This window comes from Boleophthalmus pectinirostris, unplaced genomic scaffold (assembly GCF_026225935.1).
Source record: "Boleophthalmus pectinirostris isolate CB_2022bp ecotype Guang Dong unplaced genomic scaffold, ASM2622593v1 HiC_scaffold_18, whole genome shotgun sequence".
NCBI lineage: Eukaryota > Metazoa > Chordata > Actinopteri > Gobiiformes > Gobiidae > Boleophthalmus > Boleophthalmus pectinirostris.
In genome coordinates, this window is record NW_026571133.1 from 26,743,500 (window position 1) to 26,757,733 (window position 14,234).

The following is a 14,234-nucleotide window of genomic DNA, read 5'->3' on the forward strand; positions in this document are numbered from 1 at the left end:
TGAACTAGAAGCCCAGCCAAAGTACTGAGCCATGGACAAGCAATGTGATCAGCATAGTTGTACAAGGAGGGATTAAGCCTTATGGCTAGGGTGTTCTCGGAGTAAACGGATAAAGAACAGTTTAGCAGCTTGAGTTGTCTGTGGCTCAAGATATGTCAGTCATAATTCATCAGACATGGAAATCTCTTATTACAAATATCCAAACGACTAAATACATTATGTTTTGTGGGTATTCTTATTTCGGAGATTTGATTGAGGCCATGTCATCCATAAATCTCAACACAAAGAAAATGTCATGAAGTAATTTTAATTTGTAAAAATAAATGCCTCTACTGTATTCCTTCTTTAATTACTTTTGATTACTTTAGGCACTGAAATCAATTAATCAGTCAAGTTAAGTCAATTAAGTCAGATTTATTTGTATAGCTCATTTAAAAACAACCATAGCTGTACAAAACACTTTACATACAGAAAATTAATACAAGAAAATTTAAAAGAAATATAAAAATATATACCACTATGAGCATATTAATATGAAAAAATCGCTAGAATGTGTGATTTATTGTCAGTTTTAATTACTGCCTAAATAAAATAGTATAATTCAAGTGAAAAAACTACAGCACTCTTTCCTGCAGCTTCTGTGAAACACAAGCCATTCATTTAGTTTATTGGTGCTGCTGCTGCTGCTGCTGCTGCTAATAATAATAATAATAATAATAATAATAATAATAATAATAATAATAATAATAATAATAATAATAATAATAATAATACATTTTTATTATGGATACTTTTATAAGACTACCTTGTAATTTTCCAAAAAATCATCTGGTAACAGGTCTTCTTGGGCCAGCCTCCCAGTGTTTTTTTTCACACAGAACTCTGGACAAGAAAACAATGTTAAGTATCTCAAGGCCACATTAGGGTAGGCAAAGATAAAAACTCAGGTTCCCAGGACCTGACAAACAGTACCACAGCATCCCTGTTCGAACCAGACTGACTCGACTCTTGTATACAACTGATCTCCATTGAGCACAGAATTAGACCTGCCACTGCACCCATCAGCATGTCTTCTGTTTTCATCATCACACTTCTGGGATCGTCAGTGGTGACTGCCTTTGTCTTGCAACCATCACACGAAGAAAAAAAAGACCACTCTGTTATCAGAACAGGTTTTCAGCAAAGGTTTGTGAACTTTCTTCACTGGGATGAGAGGGGGTGTTCTAAATACCTAAAATATGTAAGGTGATGATCATATTAATATTTATATGATATTATATAAACAGGCATTCAATTGCACCAGGGTTTATGTGCACCTGATTATTGGCACGTTTCATGTTGAAGCATGTTTGGAGGAATCTTTTCACATTGTTCTAGATGAAGAAATCCTCATGTGGTGGAGTAACATAACTCACTTGGAATCATGATAAAGTCTTGTAATGACTTGAAATGAATGAACAATTTGAAATGAAGTGATTTTATTTTTCATTTCCCTATGCTGTATGTCTGTGCAGCTGCCAGAGTGTGTCCCTGCAGTCCATCAAAAAGGATCTTCTTAAGTCTTTGAGTCTACAGGCCGAGCCCCAGGTGCCATTGGGCTTACTGGACAGTGTACAGGAACAATGGAAAGAGGCCTTCAGTGCACTGTCTAATGATGCGATTGAATCTGAAGGTCAGGAGCAGAGTGTGGCTTTTTTTTTTCAGTATTGATAAAAGTTCAAGACCTATCTTCCTTGGGAACAGCTATAATCAGTGTATCTTGTTTTGTGTTGTAGCAGCATCTGTTTCTGATGGTGGAAACATTAGTAACAGCCTGGAGTGCTGCTCCATGACATCTGAGATCTTCATGAAAGGTACGCATCTGTGTGTGATCCTTGCGTTTGCTGCATCAAGCATAGTGATTTATTTTTTCACCTTTGTCTTAAACAGATCTAGGCTGGAACAACTGGGTTATCTACCCTGCGAGTCTCACATTTACCAAGTGTAAGCTCTGCACCAGAGAAGGGAGCACAGTGCATTGTCCACATGTTCATCCTCTGAATGGACAGGTACAGATCTGAGATTTGATTTCATTTTGTCAATTGTATATTTGTAAGTCAGATCAGACTCCCAAAACTGAAATGTGTGAAAAAGTCCAGAGGGTCTGGATTTCTACATGGTTTGTTATGAAAATGAAACAGCTGCCAGCAGATAGGCAAATTTTTTTCCCTTCCTGTGCCAATATAAAACTCATGCCAAAACACTCCCCGGATTAGGTCAGCCAGTTCAATAGAGTCTGGGACTAATATATTAGACCAATAGAACCAAATGAACTCCCTGTGCTCACAGTAGTAGTAGTAGTAGTTTATTTTCTTTAGTCATGTACTTAATAAACTGTTACAAACATTTCACATAAAACATAAATGACCGAAGGGGTTTAGGTTGAAGTGAGATCACTTATGAATGCCTAACCCTGTTTACAAGTTATGATGATATGGCTGTCAGCAAATAACAAGCAACAGCACAAATAGCACAGAGGAAAAAAATAAAAAAATATATTAAAATAATAATAACAATAATAATAAATAATAATAATAACAGCACTCATGAGTTCAGTACAGAACTATGTGAACTCTAGTCCACTTCCTACACCTAAAAAAACCCAAAACTTTTTCCTTCAAAATCATCAACATTTATCCTATACACTAACCTGCTTCTGTAGCCTATCTGCATTATTATCTTACAGTCTCTCTCTATGTAGTAAAAATATGTCTTTAAATCATTCTATCGATTTAACATGCTTAAAGAGAACTTTACATGTTTGTTATTTGTATAATATTAGTCTTTTTACATTTTTTTTATATTTTTAAAAACTTTATTGTGTCATACAGAAGTTCACCAGCATGTTATCCTTGTGTGACATTACATGTTTAGACACAATATCCATTATTCTTACATTATAAATTTACCTCATACTTGTTATTTCAAGGTTCCCTGCTGCCGCCCTACCTCCCATAAGATGGTGCCCATTGTCTACATGGATGAATTTGGCAGTGTGGTCATTTCCTCTATGCAGCTGACCCAAAGCTGTGGCTGTGACATTGGCAACAACCAGGAGCCCATCAACAAGTAAAGTAGGTTTGAGGGATGCCATGAGACCACCTAATGCCAACTTTGTACAATGTATTAGTGTTATCTTTAGTCTTGACTTGAGTCTTCATGGAACAGCCTGTGAGAACAGCAGCAACAATGAACTCATCAGATTAATTTCATGTTTCTCCTAGAATAAAGAAAACTGAAAACAGTACTGCTCAAAAAATGTTGCTGCAAGTTCATATTAGCTTGGTCTATTTTGGGACTTTGAATGTAACTCAATTTTCCCGCTGAAAATGTCAGTACCTCATTCAGGTCTTTCAGCCAGTTTCCCCAAATGTTTATCTCTTCCCATGGAACTTGTATGCAAAAAAATGTGAAATCAAATGTCTTTTCAAAAAAACAAATGTAGTCCTTTGACACCTTTGCATTGTAATTTGTGCACATGATGTAATGATATAATGTACTGTGTGCTAAAAATATTCAGCAGCTTTATATGGTATTGTAAAACATTACATATTTTGTGTTCATTATTTTTGATTAATATAATTCTGTTTCATTATGTTTGCTTAATATAATAAATGTCCTTGTAATCAGCTTACAAGTGCTGTGTTTTTGGACCCATGCCGGTATAATTTCCTTGAGTACAAGTAAAACGTCATGTTTTTCCGTAGGACCTCCAGGGTACAAAAACAGCAGTGAAAAAAATGTTGGCACTGCCTACTTGAGCACAGAGAGAGAGGGAGGGCAAGCTGTTGCGCACTTCTTTATATGCTGCATACCTTTTACATAGATGCTTGATATGATTGCAAACTTTTGAAAAAGATCACCAGACTGCTGCTGACAGTTTTCACCATGGGCAAAATCTCAAGACATTTTACTGTGTGGCTTACTCTCTGCATATTTACTCTGATGGTAAAGGCCGTTTGGGCTGAAGAATGTTCGGACAGAAGAGGACTGCGACCTCTTCCCAGCAAGTTGAATCTGCCATCAGACTGTTTAATGGACTGCACTATGAGGACATACATAAAAAAACGGCTTTTACAACACAGGTCTTCAATAGAATTTAAAGACAGCACACAAGGTAAGACTTACATTAATATTAAATCATAGTTTAGCATCATATGAGGGGTCTTTGTCCTTGTGTAAAATAAAATACTTCAAAATATCTCAAATATTTTTATGAATATAAATGTTAATAAGTATTTATGACTGCCAAATCATGTGTACAATATCTTATAAATTTTATGATTTCTCATTTCAGGAGACCATGGGGGATACTGCTGGTCAACTTTTCTTAAATGCATTGTAGGAGGGGAGCGCTTTGATCGGGCCTTTGTGATATTACCTTGGAACATAACTTCAGCAGAACAAGTGGAGGTGGTCACAAGCCCTGCTGCAACCAAACTGAGTGTCCACCCCTCTCTTCCATTAATCTCAGACTCCTGTGGGCTCCTGTATGAAGTGAGCCAGAACTTCAGCACAGAAAACACACACAGCTCCTTCTGCATACAGCTTCGCACTCTGCAGAACAACTCTGGGGATAGGTCCTCAAGATGTCCTCCATACCTGCTGGTCCTGTGGCAGAGTAACTCCAATCAGGCACATCAGCAAAGTGGTGGATAGTATGGATGGCCATATCTGTACAGCACTATGCAGTGCTACTTATAAACTGAAAAATCAACAATATATGCTCAAGTATCAGTTTGATGTGTTAATTTGGTGTAATGTCTGAGACAGGTCAGGACTGAGAATCTAAAGGGTCTGTCCATTTTTAAACAAAAAGAAAAAAAAAAAAAAAAAAAAAAAAAAAAAGCAGATTCAGCACCAAACATTATCGTACAGCTGTTACTGAACTTGTAATTTAATTGCATAATATCTAATGATGCATTTGTCCATTTGGCACTGATTGAACTGCATGTATGACAGTCATTAGCTTTTTAGTCAATAACTATATTCTATGACATGAATATAGCAGAGAACAGTCTACAATTTGCTTACATGTCTTTCAAGTTTGTCCAAGTAATTGCCTTTTAGATCTTCAACCCAAACACATGTGTTTGTACAGGCATCACATGAGGTACAACTGAGTAGATTAAACAATTTAAGGAAATAACAAGTAGTGACAACTGCAGTTATAGATTCATACCAAGATTTTTTTTCTTTTTTTCCCAGCGCTACTAGATAGGATTATTACACCTGGCGCCATAGCACCACCTGCTGATAGTCCCTACATTAGATCCATGGTAATACATACAGCAAGTAAATCATCTTGTCTCGTCATGCAAGATTTAAGGTTAATATGATTAACTATGACTGTAAACCATGGATCTATAATTCTATAATAAAAATTAAATTAATTATTAAATTATTATTATACTTCAGTGATGTAAACAGGCACGAGATCAGGAGGTTTTTCCAATCAAAAAACAACACTCAATAAAGTCAGTTTTGAAAATGTGAAGTTATTTATTTTATATAAATAATATAATTTTAGATTTATAATACATTTTAGATTTTAAAGATTTTAGTTCATGTGATTTATTTGTTTGTTTGTTTTTTGCTGATTACTTCGGCTGTTTGATATTGCAGCTGTTTTTACGAAAAAAAGTTTGAAACTGTAGGCCAATATTTTCCCCCAAATGCATGCTAATTTCCCGACAGGTTCATAGGCATCATAAACGAATGGCTTTTAACGTAGCTTTTACCCATGCCTTTTAACTTTGCCCCTAGCTGAGTGTGAATCATAAAACTATCCATGTTCTGGATCAAAAATCATATCATACTTTTTAATACAGTCTCGTCTGGATCTATGGTGTGCAGAGTGGATGGAGGCTGTGCGACCATACCACCTCTGTCTGTATGGGGGTAACCTATGGCCAAAACGCTTCAAATACACCGCAAGGCAGAACCAAGATATCTTTAATTTTCCATGTTTCTTATATAACTAAACATTCGACCCAAATAATGATAGAAATTCGTCGTTAAAACAAATGCATTTAAAAATGTTTTATACTAAACGAGTGTATAAAACTTGCTTGGCCCCAGGATGACACGAGTCGGCCAATCCATACGAGGCAGTCAGAGTTCACCGGAGTTCACAAACGATAAGGATATCGCTATTTAGGGATTTTCATTTTGAGTTAAATGTGAACTTTGTTTGTTGTATAAATGTGACAAAAATTTGAGAGTTGGTCCACTTCTGTGAAGACTGCCAGAAACACATGACACAACACGGACTGGAGGGGGGCGCACCACCATGACATCTCAACCGAGGTAAGTACCGCTGCTGCCAACACTTTGGCAATAACGTGTCCAATTAAAAATTAAATATTTCATTGAAAAGAGTAATGCAGACATGTAATGCCTCCTTGGCTGTACCTGTTTATGTGCAGACTCGTTTTGGCGCAGTAAGCAGATCTCGTGGGTTCAGGAATCAGCTGGAACCGCTGAGCTGTTGTACTGTTTCGTACTGATTGAGTGTTAACATAAAAGCAAGTCCGCTTGTTTAAGGTCCACCCTTTTTAAATGAAGATGTTATTGCTTTGCTTAGAATGCTCCACTGTACAATAACATCAATGGAGACAAGCAGATGAACCACCAGAAAGTTACACAAGACATCTTTAGAGTAAACCATGATCTTCTCTTTATATCTACCACACAGACTTAGATTCGTTTATTTAAAGGGACAATGCATATTAATGAACATAAAATATAAATATGACAGAATAAGCCAAATGGTTATGTACAGACATTCAGTAACAGATTACAACATTAGAGTTCAAAAAAATAAAAAATACAAAAAACAACAACACAGTGGTCAATGATCACAGACCTGGCTTTTCTTGGACTAACCTTTCAGGTTAATTTGATATGGGGATAATATAGTTTTTGATTCTCCTAAGATTCAAATTACCCCAGGTGATGAACTGCACCTCCAAATGAATTTGCCCAAATTCTTAAATTTACTAATCTGTAAAAATATTATCTCACTTGATTGGGCTGAAATGATATCTGTAGGCAAAATTAGGCACCATCCCAAAACGGCACTCCTTGACCTGTTGTCATGGAACCCTCCCATTGGGGTTTCCAAAAATACAAGCTCCGTCTATTTGGTTCAACTTCTGCAAACTGCACTGACTAATTATTGACACGGCATCTAATTCATTCAAGTGGGTCACACAAGTGCATTCTTTTAAACACTTCAGCCCCTTTGCTTTTAAATGGTGTGTCATGCTTGATTGGATGTTGGTAGCTCTGTATTGACTGTAGGCCTCCTGTGGGAGAGACTCTGGATGGTTGTCAGTATGGTGAGAAATCCTCTTGGCCTCATTGTGCTCTCACTTGTCTGTGTGTAAAATATGTGGCAGAGTCAGTTCCTTTTGGGCCATGGGGGTCTGCTCTTTGTCAAGTCTGGTGCAAGACTGAGATGTGTCCAGTTTTACAATGTATCATGAAGTGTTTTTTAGTTAATATTTAAATGTTTAATAATGTTAACGGTTTCCTATATTTAAAAGAAGAAATGTCTCTAAAGGTGTAGAATTAGTTCAAAAATCCATAATGATTATACTTTAAGACTGTGTCTGTGGTTGAGTATGTGATTCATGAGTATGTAACATTTGATGCCCTCTTTATATTAGCATTGAGGAAAGAAATCGTCTTCGCCTTCAAGCCTGGGAAAAGAGAAACCAAGAGACCAGCCGAGCCAGAGAACAAAACCCTGTGAATGAACAGCTTTTTGGACAACCGTACAAGGTACATTGTGGGAGTGTTTCATCAAGTTTCATCACGTTGTAAACACACTGTGAAGTAATTATGTAATGTCAGTAATAGGGGCAATTTACTGATTCAAAGCATTTTTCTTTTTCCTATTTTTAGACAATTAAAGGGGATGAGCTTTCTAATCGGATTCAGAGGATGCTTGGTAGTTATGAAGACAATACCACAGCTGAGCCGTTTAGTGTTCCTTCCTCCTTAGCCTTTCCACTTTCAAACCTCATTCACCCTATATCTGAACCTCCATCCCACCAAGTATGCTTCAATTCCCAAAATCTTGAAGGTCCTTGTGCTAATCCTCCTTCAGCTGATACTTTTTAATTCTCCTAAACAGCACTGTGAAGAGGAGGCGCAGGGCTTCAGTCAAAGCAATCAGTTGATCCACTCATCACTACAAAAAACATCTCCCAGTGACAACATCAACAAAAGGCAGTTCCCCACATTTGACAGACCTCAATACAATTTCGCAAATCCACAGGTTTCTTGTAAAGATACTTCCTCTCCCCTCAACATGACTATTGGCATGTTACATTCACAAGCTTTCCATCCACCCCTGTCATATAAGCAACCCAAAGCAGCCATGATGCAGAAGCCCACGGCCTATGTTCGGCCAATGGATGGTCTGGATCAGGTTGTGAGTGAATCCCCGCTGCTTAAGACTTCCCCAGAGCACCACACCAGTCTGCCTGACCTCACTGGAGATAAATCCATCTGGGGAAAAGCAGACTTGTTGCCGCAGTTTTTGGAAGTAAGTAAATAAAAATAGAATTGATATTTGTGAGGATCTTTTAGTTTATGGTTCAGTACTGTTTTACAAAACTGTGACTTCACCTCTAAGCTCAACAGAACAATAAATGACCACCATCACCATTCACCATTCATCATCTTGCAGCTTTAGGATCCGCCTGAATGAGTCCTATCTTTGGTTTTGCTGTACTGAGGTTAACATGGACAAGTTCTTAAAAGCATTTCCGACCTACAATATTTGGATAGCATTTACACATTATAATAAGTTAATTTACTTACTTACGTATTTTATTATTTTCCCCAATTGAAACCTACTGCATATTTTGTCAACCTGCAGACTAAGACAAGTGAGGTTCAATATGTAGAAGATATCTTAAGAGTAAGTCCTTTGGCTTTAGTAGTTTAAAATTCTAGTATTTTAGTGTATTTCAATTCATATTAAATAAATTATTAAGTACAATGTATATTTTTTTATTTTTAAGGAAATGACCTGCTCATGGCCTCCACTTTTGTCTGGCATACAGAGCCCTCGCCCAGACTACCCACCAAAGCCCCAGTGCTCTGTCAAAGTAATGATTCATACATTCTGAGTTGCATTTCTGTATGATGCCTTTCTAACAGTTTTTACTTCATAGGAAATCAATACATCTAAACAAGGCGAGTAAGAAAGAGCCTCTGTGGCCTCAACTTGCTTTTCAGTTTTGAATGTTTTGAATCTGTTTTGTGAACTGAACAATCTCATTTGTTTTGGCTCAAAACAAAAATTCTTATTTAATGTACATCTTTATTACATAGACGATAGCCAGGCATCGTCCACAGATCAATCCCATCCACACCATAGTTCATTGGTGTAAGTCAAAAGTACATATTATCTTAAACCACCTGCTGTGTAACTGTGGCACAGTAACAGTTGTCTTTCTATTGTCTTTGCTAGTTTGTCACATTATAGTGCAGTGGATTCTGTCTGCTCCAGTGACTCGGAAAGTTCAAAATCTGAATCGGAGAGTGAGAGTGGCAAAAGTGAGGTACTGCTTTTGAGACTTACTTTTTAAAAATAATGTCTTTTCCACACAAAAAAAATCATTTTAAATTGCTTTGTTTTGGTGTAATTTTATAGCCAGCGCATGTGTCAATGGCATCTGGGGATTGGCAGCTGGATAAATTAATTCAATTCAGGCAACAAAACTACAGGAGTAAAAGTCAATGGGCTATCGCTCAAAGTCCAAAGCTCTCACCACTGAAGGATAGTTTAAACAAACCCACTGTCAGCATCTTCAGCCCTGCCAGAGATACTTCAAATCCACTTTCTTTGGATCACAAAACTGTAAACTTCACAACATCTCAAAAGTCTTGCTCAAGAACTCAGGAGAGCACTGAGTCCACTGATGCCATGAAGCAGACTGAAGATGACCGACATGGAGGCGTCAGTGTTCACTTTGACCAGACGTCATCTACACAAGAGGAAGAGCCCCAACTGAAAAACGAACCAAAACTCAAAACAGAAAAAATGTGCCATAAACGTAGCAGCAAACATAGTGTTGTTTTTGAAAGTGAAAGCACTAAGCACCATCACAAAGATAAAGAGAAGGTTTGGTCTGAGGTTTCAACAGTCTATGATCAGTGCACATCTTGTATTAAAAGCACTTTTTTTTCTAATCGTATGTCTCCAGCATGTAGTTGGAGAAAATCAAAAGCAGAAACCAAGCACAAAAAAGTTTCCAAATTATCTCAGAAAGATAAATGTGTAAATGGGTATTCCCCGGGCAGCTGTAAGGACGCACTGTCGTTAGTTGTGAAAATTGATTTAAATCTCCTCTCGAAAATTCCTCTGACTTCTGGCTCACTTGAAACCAACGTTGTGCAAAAAGATGAGAAACTACATAAAGTCTCAAACAGAAGAAAGAAGGTTAGTACATATTTTTTATCACAAATGATAAAATACTTTACTTGACATTGTACTTTCGTTTTAGGATAAGGAAGACCAGTCTTGTCCAAAGAAGAAACAAAAACTGCAAGACCATAATCCTATTCTGCACACTACTAGACTTGAGTAATTTTCAGTATATTAACTAATATATGCATACATATGAGTTTTGAACTATTGTCACATACTATTCTGTTTTACTACTTGTAGAAATTCAGCAACATCAAAGACCATAGAGAAAAGGGAAAATTCACATCTTTTATCTACTGCAAAGGACTGCACACTCACAAAGAACAAGCAGTACTCTGGTAATGCACCACAGGTAAACCAGTTAAAAAAGGAACCACTGAAAAGGCAAAAAAATCCCAAGAAAAGCTCTGGAAAAAAGATGGATGAGTCAACTTCGGAAAGGGTAAGAAAGAGACGAGGGTTACATTAAATGTTTTTACATGCAACATAATCTTTGTTTTCTTATCCTCCTCATCTTTTTCAGCATACCAAAGAATCTGCAGGCAACAGGCTTCTGCTTAAATTTGAGGACCGGTAAGTTACTCCTTAATTGTGTTTTAGATAAGAAACTCCATTACCATGTACATACAGTTGCAATCAAAATTATTCAGTCCTCACGGCAAATTAGGTTTATTGGTAAAATGTACAAACTAGCAACTGTTTATAAAAAAGAAATCAAACAAGAACAATTTAAATAGCTCAACACAACTAGTATAACAAGTGGTTTCTCCAAGTTCAACACAAAATGCTACTTTTAATTATTACTGCAGTCTCAAAATTATTCAACCCCCTGACTAGAATCCCTCATAAGAGCACACTTTTGCAAATCAAGGGCTTCATTAGTTGCTTGATATGGAACCCCTCAAATATCTGGACTATTGACAGTAACATTTCATTGCATGTTAGAAATATGGCTAAGTCAAGAGAAATGTCCAGAAAGTTCAAAGAAGAGATCATTGCCTTGCATAAACAAGGAAAAAGAAAAGAAAAAATTTAACAAAAGCACTGAATGTTCCTGGAGATACAGTTGAAAGCATAGTTCGAAAGTTTAAAGTTAAAGGAATGGTTGCTACACTACCTGGATGTGGCAGAAAGAGGAAACTAACAACGGCTGCCACCTGAGTCCTGAGGAGGCAGGTGGTAAGAAACCGACTGCAAAAGACACGCAGCAAGACTTGGTGGCAGCAGGCACTGAGGTTTCAGTTTCTACAGTAAGACGCATACTAAACGTTGAAAGGTTCCATGCTCGAACTCCAAGACATACACCACTACTGACCCAAAGACAGAAGAAAAGTCTGCTTCAATTTGCTCAAAAACAAAACTGGAACTTTGTGGGCCTATGGATCAGCGATCAGTCTGGAGGAGGAGGAAGAATGAGGCATATGCTGAAAAGAACACCCTGCCTATAGTGAAGCATGGTGGTGGCTCAGTGATGCTCTGGGGCTGCTTCACTTCCTCTGGCACTGGAAACTTGCAGCATGTGGAGAGCAAGGTGGATTCAATTAAGTATCAGGAAATCCTGGGAGAAAATGTCATGCCATCTGTGAGTAAACTGAAAGTTGGGCATCATTGGATCTTCCAACAGGACAATGATCCCAAGCATACCTCAAAGTCCACCAAGGCTTGGTTTCAGAAGAAGTCCTTTAAGATACTAGAGTGGCCATTACAGTTGCTCATTGAAAATTTTTAGAGGGATTTGAAAAAGGCGGTTGCAGCACACAAACCCAAGAATATTAGTGAGCTGGAGGCCTTTGCCCATGAGGAGTGGGCTAAGATTCCACAGGAACGCTGCCAGAAGCTGGTGTCTGGCTATGCATCACATTTGCAGCAGGTCCTAACAGCAAAAGGGTGCTCTACTAAGTACTAAAGATGCTTGTCATGAAGGGGATGAATAATTTTGAGACTGCAATAGTCTCAAATGCAATAAAAGGGCATTTTTTGTTGAATTTGGAGAAACCACTTGTAATATTAGTTGTGTTGAGATATTAAAATTGTTTTTTGTTTTTTTTTGTAAACAGCTACTAGTTTGTACTTTTTCCCAATAAACATAATTTGGAGTAGGGGTTGTATATATGTCCATTTACAAGTCTAGTCACACAAGTCCCCTCCCTGCAGGCATTACCCAGCAAAGCATTACATCAAAGAAGCAAAGCGGCTAAAGCACAAGGCTGATGCAGAGGTCATCTTTTTATCTGGTGTACTATAAATAAATGTACTTACATGAGATGTTGTGACTAATCCAGCTGTTTTTTTTTTTTTTGTTTTTTTTTTAATAGATGGACAAACTTCGTAAAAGTTTTCACTACCTGGATGCAGCTTTGTTCTTCATTGAGAGTGGGATTGCTATGGAAAGTGATCCCCAGATCTCAATGTCTTCCTACACAATGTTTGCAGAGACGGTGGAACTGATAAAGTATGAACCTTGGGTAACATCTTACAATAAACACACACTATTCAGAAAAGAAACAAGTAATTATGAATGAAACAAGTATACTATTTTAGCTAATTTACATAATTTAAATCCGTGGGTTTAGTTTTAATGACATTCTTCTTGGTCATAGATTTGTCCTTAAGCTTACAAATTCAGGGGACACCTCTTCAGCAGAAAGTGACTTGATAGCTTTATGGTAAGACTCTAAAATGCATGTTCAGCATTTGTTTAGGTTGAATATTATCTCAAATATCTATATTTTATTCTTATTTAGTTTGAGATGCCAGGCAATCCTGCAGATGGCCATGTTTCGTCACAAACAGAAAACTGCACTTACATATTCAAAGACCCTTATAGATCACTTTAATGTAAGATTAATGATTTTAAAATTATTAAATGATATGAAAACACAACACTGAATGCATGTATCACTACAATTTATAGAACTCAAGCCAGTCAGCACCAGATCCATCAGCTTCTATAAAGTAGGTGTAATTAAGCATCTCTTTCTTCATATTCTTTCATCTAAATAACATTTGATTTATTCTGCAAATTCTCACATATACTATGACAGAGGAAAACATGCCCCTGTGTCCCCAAGCAACAACACTTTGCGTGGATCTGCTGTCATTCCTCAGGACATTGGACAAGTGGCATTAACCTATGTCAACATCACAACACTGTTCTTAAATGCCCACGACTTGTGGGAACAAGCCCATGAGTTTATCAACAAGGGCAGTGGTAAGGAACATAAAAATAAATCTTACCTTTTTGTTGTTGTACAATTAAATGTCATTACTGATATGGATTTCAGGGTTATCTGCAGAGATGGACAAAATAATGGGTCATCTGAGCCTTACTTCCACTATGAGCTCCATGGTTAGCTACGTTAGACGGGGGCTTCACTGGCTGCAGATGAACAGCCCAAAGTTAAAGTGAGCCAGTGGCCTTCTCGTCTTCATTTCATACTCTACTCTGAAGCCATCTGCTATGTTGAGCAACAAACCTTTTTAAAAATTAATTGATATTAGAATGTGCTGACACTTAAACTTTTAAAACTTGATCAAATTTGGCTTGATTCACAATGAACTGTAAGTAAATGTATTGCCATGAAATTACCTTACCAGAATTTGCCATGTTATTGCTATGATGACTAATACCAATGCCAATTATTCAAGATAATATTGTCACAAACACCATAAACATGATATGTACATTACATTTATATTACATTACATTTATATTTAATGTTTTGGCAATAATTCAGTAATTTCC

The 14,234-nt window shown here is 37.1% G+C and overlaps 2 protein-coding genes across 3 annotated transcripts; both read left to right on the forward strand.

Annotated features, from left to right (window-relative positions):
- The first annotated feature begins 1,066 nt into the window (after positions 1-1,066).
- On the forward strand, positions 1,067-3,509 carry gsdf (gonadal somatic cell derived factor). The gene is made up of 5 exons (XM_020925283.2): positions 1,067-1,185; positions 1,515-1,672; positions 1,776-1,853; positions 1,930-2,048; positions 2,969-3,509. The coding sequence occupies exons 1-5, from the start codon at positions 1,067-1,069 to the stop codon at positions 3,110-3,112; spliced, it is 618 nt and encodes a 205-aa protein (XP_020780942.1). The 3' UTR covers positions 3,113-3,509.
- Positions 3,510-6,154: 2,645 nt separating this feature from the next.
- On the forward strand, positions 6,155-14,090 carry aff1 (AF4/FMR2 family, member 1). 2 transcript variants are annotated; one of them, XM_055153774.1, is made up of 20 exons: positions 6,155-6,348; positions 7,713-7,827; positions 7,951-8,103; positions 8,183-8,596; positions 8,933-8,974; positions 9,078-9,164; positions 9,231-9,252; positions 9,391-9,445; positions 9,530-9,620; positions 9,713-10,501; positions 10,566-10,645; positions 10,730-10,931; positions 11,013-11,062; positions 12,644-12,707; positions 12,805-12,941; positions 13,090-13,155; positions 13,234-13,327; positions 13,404-13,444; positions 13,534-13,700; positions 13,774-14,090. In XM_055153774.1, the coding sequence occupies exons 1-20, from the start codon at positions 6,332-6,334 to the stop codon at positions 13,896-13,898; spliced, it is 2,811 nt and encodes a 936-aa protein (XP_055009749.1). In that variant the 5' UTR covers positions 6,155-6,331; the 3' UTR covers positions 13,899-14,090. The 2 variants fall into 2 exon arrangements, with proteins under 2 accessions (XP_055009749.1, XP_055009750.1); XM_055153775.1 differs by lacking the exon at positions 8,933-8,974.
- Positions 14,091-14,234: the final 144 nt, after the last annotated feature.